This window comes from Mustela nigripes, chromosome 12, assembly GCF_022355385.1.
Source record: "Mustela nigripes isolate SB6536 chromosome 12, MUSNIG.SB6536, whole genome shotgun sequence".
Taxonomy (NCBI): domain Eukaryota; kingdom Metazoa; phylum Chordata; class Mammalia; order Carnivora; family Mustelidae; genus Mustela; species Mustela nigripes.
The window spans coordinates 96957539-96969534 of record NC_081568.1 but is presented as its reverse complement, the minus strand read 5'-3'; the positions used below and the strand labels follow the sequence as shown (position 1 = coordinate 96969534).

The 11996-nt window shown below is 40.1% G+C and overlaps 1 protein-coding gene across 1 annotated transcript in view; it reads right to left on the bottom strand.

The window, feature by feature from the left end:
- LOC132028706 (general transcription factor IIH subunit 2) overlaps nt 1-9824 on the bottom strand; it is a 25364-nt gene extending 15540 nt beyond the window's left edge. Inside the window, exons 1-7 of the mRNA XM_059418026.1 lie at nt 9752-9824; nt 6661-6744; nt 5936-6013; nt 5580-5616; nt 5082-5168; nt 2691-2741; nt 2311-2365 (exon numbers count right to left, since the gene is read on the bottom strand). Coding sequence (XP_059274009.1) covers nt 2311-2365; nt 2691-2741; nt 5082-5168; nt 5580-5616; nt 5936-6013; nt 6661-6716 — 364 coding nt within the window. The 5' untranslated portion in view covers nt 6717-6744; nt 9752-9824. The remainder of the gene's footprint in view (nt 1-2310; nt 2366-2690; nt 2742-5081; nt 5169-5579; nt 5617-5935; nt 6014-6660; nt 6745-9751) is intronic.
- Between the last annotated feature and the right edge of the window lie 2172 nt (nt 9825-11996).

The following is an 11996-nucleotide window of genomic DNA, read 5'->3' as shown; positions in this document are numbered from 1 at the left end:
AACCCACTGAGCCACCCAGGCGCCCAATTTTTCTTTTTTTTTTTTTTAAAGAGTTTATTTATTTATTTGACAGAGAGAGATCACAAGTAGGCAGAGAGAGAGGAGGAAGCAGGCTCCCCAGCAAGCAGAGAGCCCGATGTGGGGCTTGATCCCGGGATCATGACCTGAGCCAAAGGCAGCGGCTTAACCCACTGAGCCACCCAGGCGCCCAATTTTTCTTTTTTTTTTTTTAAAGAGTTTATTTATTTATTTGACAGAGAGAGATCACAAGTAGGCAGAGAGAGAGGAGGAAGCAGGCTCCCCAGCAAGCAGAGAGCCTGATGTGGGGCTTGATCCCGGGATCATGACCTGAGCCAAAGGCAGAGGCTTTAACCCATTGAGCCACCCAGGCCCCCCTAAAATTTCTTTTTTAATATCTATTTAATTTCTCTTTGTATTCTGGTATGAATTATCTGTCATCTTTGTCCATTCATCAACGTATAACTTCTTCACGTTCTTATTTATCTGAGTAAGTTTTAAAATATCTGCCATTATTTAATACATATTTCAAGTATTTAGTCTCAGAATCAAAAAATTTTAGAAACAAGAAGTACCTCACTAAGTCCAAATCTGTCATTTCATAAGTAAGAAATGAATCTAACAAGTTAAAAGATTTGCCTAAAACAACTACCTACCCGACAGCAGTACCATCACTTAAACCTACATCTCCTTGCTCTTCACCCACTTCTCTTTCTACTATGCCATACAAAAGAGTTTGTTCATATCCTACTGTATTGTGAGCATAGGAAAAAGGTGAATTAGTTTACTGTCAGTGTGGTTTACAGCAGTGATTCTGATCAGAGAGACAACGGGTGCTGTCAAAAGGCCTATCAAAATACCTAGAGGACTTTCATCCCTATATACATATGACTTCCCTCACCCACAGAAAACTACTCTGAACGTGAGAAGGGTGCAAGACGGTTGGTCCTATGTCCTTTCCTTGGGGAAACCAACCTGTCCTCTCAGTATAACAAACCAGCTGCTCCCCCTGCTTCCATCATCCTGCTCCAGGTACAGGCACATAATTCAGGCCTACCAACACAATACTGCACTCTGGGTCATTCTGCTCACGGGTGGGCAGGTCAGAAGCAGGGTCATTTGGAGACCTCTCTGGGACTTGTGCTGAAGCTACTGACTATGAGGGATATGCAGACTTGGGGCTAGTAACAGACATCTTTTCACCTTACAGAAATCCTTCAGAAAATGAGGTCAAACAGAACTAGAAACCCTGGAAACTACTATGTGTGAAATCAGCCCTCCTTTAGATGTGAGTCAATAATTTCCCTTGTGTGCTAAAGCTAGTTTGAGATTTTTTTTAGTTACTCATAACTGAATTTCTTGATCACTCCAGGCTAACATACATGTCACTCCTCACTGCCATAGTGAAAAACTATTAATTAATGACAAAAATATATTATTTCACACTCATCTGTATTGGTAAGGATGAAAGGATGAGAAACACATTTAAAGGATAGCATATTTTGGAGACATTAAAACAGAATCAGTGATGTGAATTTGTTACAGCACATATACCAAAGCAAATGAAACCTGCACTACCTTATTTTTTTTTTTAATTAACATGTAATGTACTATTTGCTTCAGGGATACAGGTCTGTGAATCATCAGGCTTACATATTTCACAGCACTCCCCATAGCACATACCCTCCCCAATGTCCACAAACCAGCGACTCTATCCCTCCCCCCACCCCCACCATTGCACTATCTTATAAGAGAATAAAATTTAGTTTAGGCATGTCTTGTAAGAAGAAAATTTGAATTATTAACAATAATTGAAAATTGAATTATTAACAATAACTGCAACTCAATTTTTAAACCCTTTGTTCCTCAGAGGTTTAACTTTTAAAAAATAATTGAAAATTGAATTATTAACAATAACTTCAACTCAATTTTTAAACCCTTTGTTCCTTAGAGGTTTAACTTTTAAAAAATTAATTTTAAGAGTAAGTGGATTTTTGGAGTTGTTACAATAATTTTATCTTAATACTTTCAGGATAAGAATCTGTAAGCCTTATATAAACATTTACATTCATTGCAGTAGTATCCATTACCGTACAGAACTCAATTTAAAACAGTTCATCTTAGATACCAAGAGTTTAATGGAGGATTTAATGGACAGGTTATTAAGAGTTTCACATGGATAGCATAAAAGAAGTCTCCATTTTACTTATTAGCCAACCTTCTGAACAGGGTTACAAGGTTGAGTAAATAAAGCCAAGTCCTTGAGTTCTATAAAGGTAATTTTATGCATACCTGAGAGTTCAGTCAGTTTTTCAGCTCTTTTACTCTTTGTTACAATTATTCCAATCTCAAAATAAAAACAAAAATGATTATTAACAAATTATTTCTTCTTCATAAGAATGTACATAATGAAAATAAATTAGTAATTACAAAAGGTGTAAGTAACATATGAGAAACTTTTTCTCATGCTTTTGACAGAAATTTAGCTATGAGTTCACTGTACATTATTTAACTTTTAGAATTGTCTTGTCACTGGTAAGTGTACCAGAAACTGTTACAAAATCTGGGTCATACAGTAATTCACAGAACGCATGTCCAAAATTTTAAAAATAAATTAGAACTGGCAGTAATAGCAGGAATCTAATTCTGAATTCCATCACTTATCTACATACCTGACTAATAGGATTTTGATCAAAATATTCTTCTACGAAGTATTCCAATAACTGTTTAAAGAAACACAAATATTAGATAAGGGCAAAATTAATAACCACACAGAACATGTTCTGTGAAACCCACTTATCAAGCATTACTTCTCATGATTTTTAGGCTCATAGATTTTCAAATATGTTTAGTAAAAATATTAAATAAACAAAAATAAATTTAAGAACATTCAAATAAATAAAAATCACAATATTAAATAAATGTGAATTTTAAATGGTAAGTGATGAAATGGGTTTAACAGATGGAACCAGGGCACTGGGTGGCTTAGTTGGTTAAGGATCTGACTCTTGATTTCAGCTCAAGTGGTGATCTCAGGGTGATGAGATTAAGCCCCAAGTCAGGTTCTGTGCTCAGTGGGAAGTCTGCTGGAGATTCTGTCTGTCCCTACATCACTCCCTGGCACATATGCTCTAATAAATAAATCTTCAAAAAATAATAAGAAAAGATAAATAAAAGATGGAACCATCTGGACTTATGAGATAGAAATAATCTAAACATGGAAAGCTCCAATGAAGCCAGAAACGAGAGAATGAGCAGAAATGAGGATGCATTTTGATAAATTAGGAATAATCTGAATGTGTTTCTGAACTGGGGGGAAAGATCTGAGTAAGTCCAAAGACAATGAAAAGCAAGACCATGACTGGGGTGAGAGGACAGAAATTAAGAGCATAAATAATTAGCCAGTTTGTTCATTTTTCTAAATAATGTGATGAAACTTCTAATTAGTTATAGTTTGTATTAACTCAAAAAAGTGCATTCTTTAAGAAAATTTCTTCATGGGAATGTGTAATATTTACCCAAGGGTAGAGGGTAGATAGAAAGAACTATGACCAAGTCCTAGAGCATTCTGGCATTCTAAAGTGGGAGAGAGGAGCCTAAGAAGAAACAGAGACTATATGTGACCAAAGTCAAAAGAAGGATGTGTGGGGCGCCTAGCTAGTTCGGTCCTTAGAGGGTGCGAATCTTGGTCAAAGGATCCTGAGTCTGAGCCCCACATCAGGGGTAGAGATTACTTAAAACAAAACAAACAAACCAACCAACCCACCACACAAACAAAAAACAAAAGAAGAATGCCTTTGAGGAAGGAAGAAGTGGTCAACTATTTCAGTTGCTATTAAAGATAAAAAGGAGTTGAATTTCACTTCCTAGAGGTTTATGGTGGACCTTGAAAATGTAGTTGTGAAAAAAACACTCCAACTGGAGCGTGTTAAAGGTAGAATGCTGCAGACATTCAACTGTGGAGAGTTGATCAATACTGCAATAAAAGACAAATATAATCTAATAAATTTTACAAACTCATGTACACGAAGTACCCGAAAAGGAGCAGGGGATTCTGGAGCATAATGCAGTCCAGCTGTAGGACTCAGTTTCTACCTCATCCTACTCCTCTGAAGCCCCATTCACCACTGAAAAAAATCCTGAGAACTTCCACTACTACTCTTGCTTTTGGAAAGAAGTGAAGAGAACGAGTATTCTTAACTTTTTCCTCCTCTGTTATGAATGAATAGGGAAAGAAATAAAGAACTGACCTTCCTTTTTAGAAGAGAAGAACCCAAGCTTCCACTTAATTGAGGGAAAGAGTTCAAAGGCTGGAATAGCCTCATGGAAATGCATTATTTCCTCCCTCTCCTGCCCAGTTAGTTAAACAAGATACAGGATGGTTAATATAATCTCAGAAGATGAAACGAAGCCCTGTAAATCCAACAGAGTCTGCACACCACCCAAGCTGAGCCTCACCCCTTTGGTGCACACCATTTCACCCCAGGGGCTACTTTTAGGCCACAGAAAAGTAGAAAAGTTCGGTACCCTGAACTACCCAGTCTAAAATCAAGCTTTACAAGGGAAAACATGATCCACACAAAAACCTATTCATAGAGGTTCCCAGCAGCATTATTCATAATGGCCCCCAAAAGTGGAAACAACCCAAAGTTGTACACAATGGAATACTGTTTGGCAAAACTACAGAAAATTTTTGTGTTTGTTTTTCTACCACCCCCCCCCGCTTTTTTAAAAAAATTTTATTTATTTAAGTAATGTCTACACCCAACGTGGAGCTCAAATTCACAACCCTGAGATCAAGAGTTGCATACTCCTCTGAGCCAGTCAGGCACCCCTGGGTTTTCTCTTCGTAATGATAAAAATGCTCTAAAATTGACTGTGGTAATAATGTTGCACAACTACTGTAATATTCAAAAACCTGTAACAGTATATTTTAAGTAAATTAACTTTATGGTATATGAATTATGTTTTAATAAAGACCTTATAGTAAAAAAAAATTTTTTTTTCTTCGAATTCAGCATCCTTTTTCACATTTAGTATAAATTAAAATGGTTTTACAATACCTTTAAAGTACAAGTCAGTCTATTTGGCTTTAAGTCTTGGTCTTCCATTGTTCTTGATCCATCTACTACCACATAAAGATGACGCATCTATCAAATATAAGCCACAAATACAACAATTTTCAAATAAATTTTTGGCCAAGAAGTAAAAATGGCATTTAGTATTTACATATTCTACACATACTTTTTTTTTTTAAGATTTTATTTCTTTATTTGACAGACAAGAGATCACAAGTAGGCAGAGAGGCAGGTAGAGAGAGAGGGAGGGAAGCAGGCTCCCTCTGGCAGAGAGCCCAATGCGGGACTCGATACCAGGACCCTGGGATCATGACCTGAGCTGAAGACAGAGGCTCTGAGCCAACCAGGAGCCCCTCTACACATACTTTTTCTTATATTTGTCTAAAACATTTATTCTCTTACTACTGTTAATTCTGTCATGACAGAATGTTTCTCTAACCCAACTAGCTCTTGTATTGGTAAAGAAAAAAAATGTCAACATACCATTCCAAGTCGAACTTGTCCATGGTGCTCAAATACTCTGTTAAAATTATGTAAACATTTTAATGGAATGTCCTCTGTTATACCCCCCAAAATACAACTTTTCAACTACCTGCATTTTTCAGTGAAGCAAATTATTAACTTATGTGGTCCACATAATTACAGGAATTTTGGACAGTTCCTGAAGACCCATTTCCCTTCTGAGGCACTAAGTTGCTGGTTCTTTCCCCTTACTCAAGAAATAAAGGTCAGTTTCCCTAGAATACAGCTGAAATGAAGTACTGAGGAGTGGGTATAGGTGGACAGAAAGGCTTAAAGGACTCTATTTAATCTTTTGTAACACACAAAATTTTACATACCTTTTTCTCTTTGCTTTGAAGAGAATGTCTTCTATTGTAGCTTTAAGTGATCCCGATTCATCTTCTTTAAGAATCTCCCTAAAAGCATTATTTACTTGTTTGAAAAGCTAAAAATTTATTAACTCAAAAGAAATGAAAACATATATTCACACAGAGATCTGCACATGAATGTTCATACCTGCATTACTCATAAAAGCCAAAAAGTGTAATCAGTCTAAAAGTCCATCAACTGGTGAATGCAAGAATGAAAACATGGTATACAATATAATGCTATCCGGTAATAAAAAGGAATGAATTACTGATCCCTGCTACAATATGGATCAACCTTGAAAATACTGTTATATGAAAGCAGCGAGACAATACTGATCACATATTCTATGATTACATTTACATGAAATATCCAGAAAGGCAAATGCATGGAGACAAAAAGTAGATTAGTAGTTGCCTCTGGCTAGAGACAGGAATGAAATTAATCGCAAACAGGCATGAAGGATCTTAATGGGGTGGTGAAAATTTTCTAAAACTGATTTATGGTGGTGATTGCACAACTCAATAAATCTAAAAAACCGATGAATTTTAAGTTGGGAACAGGTGAATTGTAACATGCGTTAAACACACTTCAATAAATTTTAAAAACCAATCACTGAACGAGAAGAGAGACAAAGTTGTAAAGAACAGGAAGAAACAAGGTGTAAAAGAGAAGGGAGAAATAATGCCCTACGCACCATGTCCTTTCATAGCCTCCTTCCCATCGCTTAGTTCTTTCAGGTTCTTCATCCATTTTTTCCTTTAATGGATTATTCAATATCCTGTAAAAACCACTGAGTGTGAATTTTCTAAGAATATTTGGCACCAAATTCATACATTTAAATGTGAAAAGTAAAGAGAGGGAAGCAAACATACAAAGTAAAAAAGAATGCAAGGTCATCCAATTCTTTGCTATTTATTTAATAATCATTATTGAATGAAAATACTGAACAAAATCCTCATGGAACTCTTTTTCCCATCCGTAAGAAAAAATACAAATGTTCACACACGAGTTTGGCACCAAGAGAGAGAGATAAGCATCTTTCTAAAATTTTTAAAAACAAAAATCCATTATTATCATAGGATAAAACTACAGAATTATGGGAAGTGAGAGAAGGTACAGATGAAACAAGATTAGCTACAAATGATGGTTATTATTATAGCTAAGTGATGGATCCTGGTGCTTCACTCTACTACCTTTCCACCTTTGTATATGTGTGAATTTTCTTATTAAAAAAAAAAAAAAAAAAAACTCTGGGGCTCCTGGGTGGCTCAGTGGGTTAAGGCTCTGCTTTTGGCTCAGGTCATGATCTCAGGATCCTAGGATCAAGTCCTGCATTGGGCTCTCTGCTCTGCAGGGAGCCTGCTTCCCCCTCTCTCTGTTTGCCTCTACGCTTGCTTATGATCTGTGTTAAATAAACAAACAAACAAAATCTTTTTAAAAAAATCTCTAAGTAAGCTCTATGGTGAAAGTGGCACTCAAACTCATAAGGTGGATACCAAGAGTCACATGCTCTACTGACTAAGCCAGCTAGGTGCCCCATCTAATCATGAGTTTTAAAATGAAATGTATTATTTATAAATGGTAAAAGCTTATGGCTCATAATTCAAAAAAGGACAAAATATTAAACGTTTATTATGCTCTCAACTATTAAAAAATAGGAGATGTTTAGTAACTCAATAAATAGGACACAGTTTCATCTAGATGAAGGTTAACTGGTTTTTTGCTTTATTACTTTCTGTATTTTCATGTGAACATGAATTTTTTTAATAATCGGGGATGAAAATGGTGGTGGGGGAAATCTACTAAGCACAGCCAAGTAATAAACATTCTAGTCACATCTACACTTCCATCTTCCCAAATGGTATATCCCTCCCCACCCTATGCTCCCACTTCCTTTGGCTTCCTTCTTCCATATACGATCAAAGGAATCCTAAGGGCTAAGAAGACATTAAGGCACACAAATCCCCTCACTGACAGGAGAAAAAATTAATTTCTGTAATAAGGACCATAAGCAAGACCTTACACTTCCACTTATATCATGGTTTTCTACAGAAAAATGTATTTTAAAATCTAGAGAACTGACTTATCATGGACTTCTGAAATGAACATCTACTGACAAATTGGAGACTGCTTTAATGGTATCACTGCTTTCTGTGGCACCTGCTATCATCAGGTATTATTTGCTAAAGTTCTGTATGCCTCTCACTGAATTGACAAACCATTCCCGGGCATAGGAAGAGATCTATTGGTTTCAGGAAATCTGGTGATCTACTTTAACATACTTCGGTAGAGTGCCTGAAGCAAGGACAAATGACTTAGAATTCTAACATTTGTATTATTTCAATGCCCTGGGCTAGTGCTTGTAAATTTAATGATGACTGCAGGCAGAGGATATGGTGATTAAATGAAGTTTCTGATCCTACACGAAAGTTTCTGTATTTACTGTGAATTATAAAAACCAAAGCTTACATAGTATTCATGATTTTTTTAAAAAAGATTTTATTTATTTATTTGTCAGAGAGAGGGAGAGCGAGAAAGCGAGCACAGGCAGGCAGAGGCAGAGGGAGAAGCAGGCTCCCCGCCGAGCAAGGAGCCCGATGTGGGACTCGATCCCAGGACGCTGGGATCATGACCTGAGCCGAAGGCAGCTGCCCAACCAACTGAGCCACCCAGGCGTCCCCATGATGGTTTTTTTTTTTTTTTTTTTTTTTTTTTTTTAAGATTTATTTATTTTGACAGAGAGAAATCACAAGTAGACAGAGAGGCAGCCAGAGAGAGAGAGAGAGAGTAGCAAGCTCCCTGCTGAGCAGAGAGCCCAATGCGGGACTCGATCCCAGGACCCTGAGATCATGACCTGAGCCAAAGGCAGCGGCTTAATCCACTGAGCCACCCAGGCGCCCCCCCATGATGTTTTTAAACACCAATTCTTACAAAGTCACTACGGCCATCCATCATACCAATATTTAAACGTCTATTTTATTCTTAGTTTGCTACTTTTAATTTTTCTGGAAGTTCAGAAACGCAGTGAGAACTAAAGAACAGAAGCTGCAAAGAGGCATACTTCTGGCTCACTACATCCAAGGACTTCCTAAGTAGAGCTGTCTGCACTGGGAAATGACAGGGATAGGACAGAGGTTTTATGATCCCGTAACTACTGACGTTCCAGGGGAAACTGGAAGTTTATCATGGATGTTATTAACGGAGCAGAAGGCTACGCATCCTAGAGAAAGATGTACTTGGCGACGTCTTAGGTCTGTTATCTCCAAAAGATCCGTTTCCTGAGGCTCCGACTCCAGAAAAGCCACTCTGCCTAGCAGAAGCCGGTCAGTGTGATTCCTGTCACACGAACTCAGAATGCTGCTGCAAACCAACGAGATCTGCACCCAACATCGCAGTTTATGAAGCTTTTATTCACACATCACCCTGCCACGCTACGAGGCGTGGGTGATCACTGTCCTGTTTTCATACATGGAACTCGAGGTTTAAAACGCTGGTAACTCTCTCGAGGTCACACAGCCGGAGGCAAGTTAAACTCGAACTCAAGCCCACAATTCCCAAAACTCGCATTCCGCTTTAGGGAAGGAGAGCCCGGCCCTGGACTGCAACCCCAGATGCTTCCGTGCAGCTACAGGACGGCAGCTGCCGTCCTCCCGCTCCACACGCTCCCTCCCACCCTCCATCCACAACCTGCTGGTCGAAGCCCTTCAGCCTCCGCCCCCCTACCCTCCCGCCCGGCCGCGAAGGCCCCTCCTTGCTGCCGCGCTCCCCAGACCGTCTGTTCCCACCTTGGCTCCGCGAGGACCTCTACCCGCGCACTCGCCCGTCTCGTAGGACGCCGCTCTAGCCGGAAGCTCCGCCCAGTCTGCGCGGAGGCCTCTGCCGAAGTCCTTCCCCCGAGCGCCGCGGCGACGCACAAACGTTCCGGATGATGAGAGCGTCGGTCGCGAGAGCAAAGGGCTCGGGGACGGGGCGTTCCAGGAGCTGACTTAGGGTGCGAGGAGGAGCCTCTTGCCGCACTCTCAGCCGTTATTCACAGAAAGGCAGGAAAAGTGATGTCTCCTCGGCCGGGTAGCCGTCGGACCGGGATTTTAGGAGCTTGAATTTGGTGTATTCTGAATGCAGCAGCAGCAACTAAGCCAGAACCTTGCCGTGCAACAGTTTTCTGGGGCTGCTCCGCTGCCCTGTTCCCGCAAGAAGTATTATTGAGCACCTGCTTTGGGCCTGATACAGTTCTAAGCACTGAGTAAATAGCAATTAAAGACTAATCCCTGCCCCCCGTGGAATTCTTCTATGAATACATTTATCGAGACAAACATACTGTATCAAATGGTGATAGTGCAAATAGAGAAAAATTAAGCATGGAAGGGGAAAATGGTACCAGCTTAGCAGAGTGCAAGTCAGAGGAGTCCTCACTGAGAAGACAGTCGAGCCCTGACCGAATGAGGAAGGGAGTTAACCATAGTTACAGCTAGGGCAAGCAAGATCTCCTGAGGCAAAGGGAACTGCAAGAGCTACCGCCCGGACGTGGAAACACATCATGTGCTTCTGGGACTGAATGAGAAGATGGGTTGAGTGATGGCAGCGGAAGGCGGCTGGGGGCTCTCGACATTTTCAAAAACTTGGGACAGATGATAGTGGTTTGGAGGAGGGCGGTATGGCAGTGCAGCTAGCGAGAAGGGTTGGATTCTAATCTTGTCCATAGGCCAGCTGTGGGTTAAAAAAGAGCCAGTGACCCAAAAGTTTTCAATTGAGCAACTGCCCAGTTAGAGTTGCTATTTCTTAAAGGATGGGTGTGTGTGTGTGTGTGTGTGTGTGTGTGTGTGTGTGTGTGTTGATCAGTTCAGTTTTGGACAAGTTTAAGATGCCTGTGATGCCTGCTAATACATACAGTTAGTAGTGTGCATGAACACTGTAGGGCCTTAAAACGGGAGAAAGATGTCAGCCTTCTGTGACTGCGGTGACCTCAAGCAGAAACCAAAAACAAGAAGTGGAAAACCAAAGAAGCAGAGGCCGAAGGATTTTTCATGTGTTTATGTGGAACTAAATTTTAGAACTGAATTTTTACAACTGATTATATGTCCTGACACATAATTATACATTAGATAACTGTTTGCAAGCACATCTACCCCTTCCCGCTTTGCTGTATATAACCCCCTGTGAAGGTGAAAGTTTCAGAGAGGTTCTGAGCAATCCGAAAGTTTCCTGGGCTACAGTCCTCAGTAAGACAAATAATGCATTTATTAACCTACTGGGAGGCGGGCTTTTTTTGTTTTTTAAGAGGACACTAGCCTTTCCCACAAAGAGATGGCTAGGCAAGGCCCATGCAGAGGCATCAGAAAAAGCTTACGCCCAGGAGACGAACAGTGGGAAGGAACTGCAGGAACTGGAGCTTACTTCCCCATCAGCATACACTTCCCCGACTCTGCTGCCTATATCGCCTTGTTGGTACCAACATCTCCTCTTAGCTTCTGTCCGCTCAAAAATATAAACACCAGCCATGCAGCAGGATACTGAAAAGACCTGGATTTAAAATCAGGCTCTGCCACACTGGGTGAGTAGCCAACAAGCAAGTCACAAACTACATTTGATGTATGGAGTGGCGATACCTTCAGCTACCCTACAGGGCTTACGCATCACATAATGGCAGCTCCCTTACCAACTACTTTTATTCCCCCCCCCCCCCCCCACAGAAGACAAAGGCCTTGTTATTTTCAGAAAGGAGGAGAATTTGGCATTGCTGAAATCTTTCCCAGGGCCAGTCACCTTTCATTTTTGCCTCCCCCACATCTTTAACTCTTCACAGGACTCGGACTTTTTCCTTGCCCTTCCTACTTTCCTCTGTCCTCCCTTCCTTTCACAAACTCCACTTCTTCCTTTTTCTGTTCCTCCGTTCTGGTTGCCATCGTGTTATAAGACAGGATGCATTCCTATGGAACAACTGGCCACAACCCCAAGCCCCAAGTATGTGTCGTATATGTTCACAATCCATCAGTCTGGGAAAGCCTTGTTTTTTGTTTTTTTTTTTTTTTT